At 41.4% G+C, this 4,255-nt stretch overlaps 1 protein-coding gene across 1 annotated transcript in view; it reads right to left on the bottom strand.

Annotated features, from left to right (window-relative positions):
- Positions 1 to 1,526: 1,526 nt before the first annotated feature.
- The window catches only part of STIL (SCL/TAL1 interrupting locus), a 17,918-nt gene continuing 15,189 nt past the window's right edge, over positions 1,527 to 4,255 (bottom strand). The window contains 2 exon segments of the mRNA XM_010022649.1: positions 1,527 to 2,349; positions 4,052 to 4,255. The exon segment at positions 4,052 to 4,255 is cut by the window's right edge and continues 32 nt beyond it. Coding sequence (XP_010020951.1) covers positions 1,527 to 2,349; positions 4,052 to 4,255 — 1,027 coding nt within the window.

The raw sequence follows: 4,255 nt of genomic DNA, 5'->3' as shown, positions 1-4,255 counted from the left end.
TTCCTTTCTCTGTACTGGCTCTGACATAGCAAATGGCTTATCTCACCCCCAATTCTTAATCCACAAAGGCCCACAAAGGTGGTGGATGTTGGAAAAGACTCTTGTGTCATTGTAATAAACTAATTAGCAATCAGTGCACTCAATTGGATTTGATCAGGAGTTTACCTTGGGATGTTTTAGTCTCTAGTTTAACACTCTTGGAGCAGGAAAGAAAAGGTCAGCACCGTAGGCTGAACTCCTGTTGAAACAATGCCATCAAAGTTTGAACAAACTCCCATTAAAGTGTGCCAGTGTGCTACAGCCAGTGGGAAAAGAGAGCTCAACCATCATTCCGCACTGTCCTCCTGTCAGGAATGGTGGGAACAGGAGTGAATTGCTGCTTCCAGCACTGCAGCCTCATTTCCAAGCCCAGGAGGTCAGGATGGGGGTGGGTAATGGCACTGCCACACTCACCCAGTCACGTCCAGGCAGCACCGGCGCATTACTGGAGAGCTGACAACACGGACTCACCACCAAGACACCTACTACAGCTACCCACTGAACAAAGCTCCATGTCTTAACAGAAATTGAATCATTAAACAAGAAATAGCAGAACTCTTCTTAAGCTTGTGATGGTAATATCCAAAAGCTGATGGAAAAGGACTGTTTTGTCAATAGACTGTTGTGCTTGATGAGCTTGATGAGCTATGTTAATACCGAACAAATGAAATCTGTTATTTTTGCTTATCCCAGCCTCCAGTATCGGGATTCCTGAAGGGTTGAGTAGCAAGTGACATCATCACATTTGCAATTAGTAGTTCTAAACAACAGCTGGGAAGGGGTATGTCTTAAATAAAGGCTACATCAGACAACTGATGATTTTTTTGTTCTGTTTAATGGAACCTTTGACTTTTATGAGCAATATGTACTTAAATAAATAGAAAAAACACATTCATTCAAGAAAAAAGATTATCACAAAAGAAGTTTTAAAAGTGCTCATTTTTCCAATTCCCTTCCAAGGTTTCATGATACAGAGTTACATGTGCCATGTTGGCTGCATTCAAGATAATTTTATGCAAAGTAAAGCCACAGTTAATCTCCCCTTCCCACCAGACACAACCTCCCCCCCTAGTAATCCAACCATTTCAGCTGATTTCTAGAAGTTAGTGCTTTAGCTCTGCCTCACACTGTGGCGATGGCACAAACATGTAAAAGTCAGTGTTTTAAAGCCAACGGAAGAACATTTAAATAAGCATTGTTGTTAAAAGCAGGTTAAGAGAGTATCTTGGGCTCAGGTTGATTCACCTTTTAGATACTTTAAAATCACACCAAACTGTAAACAAAAGTGCACACACACTGCAGTGCTTATCAACACCTCCTCAGCAAGGCACTCAGAGGTGGCTGTCCCCAGCCTGGGCTGAAAACACTGTTCTGCAAGTTTGATATTGCTACCACAGAGTGACCTCTTCAAAGATAACTTAACCCTTGGTCTCCTGCAGTCTTTTAGGGAGAAATCCCTTACAGAGTTGAAACCATCTCGGGGGATGTTAGAACAACTTTGGCAACTGCCTGAGTTGTTTCACATCAAGAATGGTGCCAACAGAATTCATGCTGTTCGACTGGTTTAATGTTTCGAGGACTGGAGTATGTAGATTTCCGGGGAAGACCTGAGTATCTCCTTCATCCTTCTTGCCAGGCTGTTCAGTGAATTCAACCCTCCCAGGTAACAATTTGGGTTTTGATTTTAAATCCTTTAATATCTGAACTGAGTTCTCACCTGCTTGTTCTGTTCTGGGAGGAAACGTTTCATTTGTAATATTTCTTAATACAGGGCTGTTTAATGCTGGGGGAGAAGCATTAGCAGTCAACTCTCTACTGTGACTTTTTAGATGAATGGGAAGTTTTCCATCAATTCTTCTGGATAATTCAGTCCAGTGGGTGAAGCCTTCCAACATACAGTTTTTGTCTAGTGTGCTTTCACTTTTGACAGTGCCAGAATTGCCATCTTGAACCTGCAGTTCCTCTTCGTCCTCACTACTGTCGTTGCCCTGTATCAGCCCATATCGCTTCATGTACTTCTTGGTTGCAAAAGACATATTGTTTGGTGAAATTAAGCTAAGACCCACCATGCTCTTGTCCGTATTTGTATGCAAGATGTCTTGGAAAGAGAAATCTGCAGGAGGATTTTTGCCTGAGTGACTGAGGGAAAGTCGAGATAACTGATTCTCACTGAGATACTTGAGTGCTATAGCATTTGCTTCCATGCTCAGGTCAACAACATTAGGAGTTAAGCCACACATGCTGACATTGGCAAATGACATATAGTTTAGTCCAGGAACCACTGCTTCAGGACTTATGCATGCTAAAATGCTGAAAGAAAGCATCAAAAAGTTAGTTTAGTGTAACAGGAAAAAACCTGCATTTCACAATATGATCTGATAACTTCTATTTGCTCACTGAACCAACTACTCCTTCCTTCTGATCACCACAGCTCAATTACTCAGTGTCCAGATCATACATTCTCTGTATACTAAAAAGCAGCTCCAGCTACTCACACTGACAGTATCCAAACACCACGTTAGAGAATTGCTGACACTCCCTTTCAATTCAATACTAACCACAACCCTAGTACAAGAAGGAACCTGCCTCTAGTGGGTTTCAGAGCTGGCTTTGTTTTTAAAGTGGGTTTGAGCTCTTGATCTACTCTCACCAGTGAATGTGACATTGTATGTCTCTGATCCTAAGACTCTAGATACTGCCATCCAACCCAGAATTTATAGATAGAAGATACAAGCCCAATGGCAGACATCAAGAATGTCTCCTCTTTCCCATGCATGCCAATTCCAGGATTTTCACAGGAACTCTGACATAGTATCTGTTTCCAGAAACCTGTAAGGTTCTAAGTTTTGAAAGCATTCTTCACTAAGAGAAATGTTCATCCGTTCTGTGCTTGATAACACCTAAGGTATACAAGAAATTGGTGTAAAGACTGAAGGAGTAAGCTCTGGTACACTGGCAGTGGTTATAAACCAGTGCATATACTAGTTCATAAACCCAACCCCCTCATGTTGACTGTCAAGAGCCTTCTTATTTCACTGAGCACAGATTGTGAAGTTTGCTTAGAGAGAGTAAACTTCTGGCTCAGATGAACAACCACTCCTTACGCTATGGAGTTGCACTGTTGCTTCCTTCTCTGCTGAGCTGTAGACCTTTTCTCAGAATTCTGCCACACGAGTGGCAGAGGGAAGAATCCCTCCCTGCTCCCCAGGTTTGAAGAAAAAAAACCCAAGAATTCCAGTTTTGTCTTACAGGTTCACTTATCAGCGTACTATTGACATTAGAAGAACACTGACAGACTCCCCAGCCAGGAACATAGCCCAGAAATTCCAGAAAAATGCCTGATGAAATTCAAGTGACAAGGAGAGAAAAGAGCTTAGAAACTGTAGGCAGCCCATGCCTAAGCAACTACGTAAGTAACTTCCTGTGTCTCAAACACCTTCTTCAGAAATTACTTCTGCTCCTTCTTCTGTTTCATCAAGGCTATTTCACTCATAATAACAAATAATTAGGAGAGAACCAGCTTTGATATATATAGATATATATATCTTAAAGCCATGATAATGATTTCACTTACACTGGTGAAGTACAAGACAAGGGTTAAGCAGCAGTGACAAAATATACAGCTGCTTAACAGTCAGCCTCCCAAGTCCAGTATTCTTCTGGAATATTTTGACATAGCCCAAAGGACTGAGAAATTACTCAAGCAGCTTTGGTATTATTCTAGGGAATTGTGTGCTACTGCACATGCAATACTTTAAGAATCATCAGATACTCTAACAGCTAGAGCTACTTGTGTTATATTTAAATAATCTGAGTTTTGCTAGCAGAGCTCTTAACCTTATCTGTAATACCCGTAGCACGAGCCAGTGTTTCATCTTTCCAGGAAATGTGATTCAAGTTGCCAAACAAATCCCCAGTGTCAGTGAACACAGTCCCTTCTCATTACTCCTTGAAACAATCTTCCTTTTTGGTTGCATCTACAAATTACTACTCAAAACAACCAGTATTTTACCTGGCATTCTCCACTTTGTGTGTGTTTTTCTTCAATTTGCCAGGTGAGTCAATTGTCACTCCAAGACTCTTCAGCTGTTTGAGTGTGGCACTGATCACACTCTCTTTGTCCCCTGCTTCTCTGCCAGTCTCTGAAACCACTTGTGTTGTATCATCAATATCCTGATACTTAGGGCCATCACCATTAACAAAACCTGATTTTACA

The sequence above is a fragment of the Nestor notabilis genome, unplaced genomic scaffold (assembly GCF_000696875.1).
Source record: "Nestor notabilis isolate BGI_N333 unplaced genomic scaffold, ASM69687v1 scaffold5689, whole genome shotgun sequence".
In the NCBI taxonomy this organism is placed as follows: domain Eukaryota; kingdom Metazoa; phylum Chordata; class Aves; order Psittaciformes; family Psittacidae; genus Nestor; species Nestor notabilis.
The sequence above is the reverse complement of the archived record's forward strand: the minus strand, read 5'-3'. Positions and strand labels throughout refer to the sequence as shown.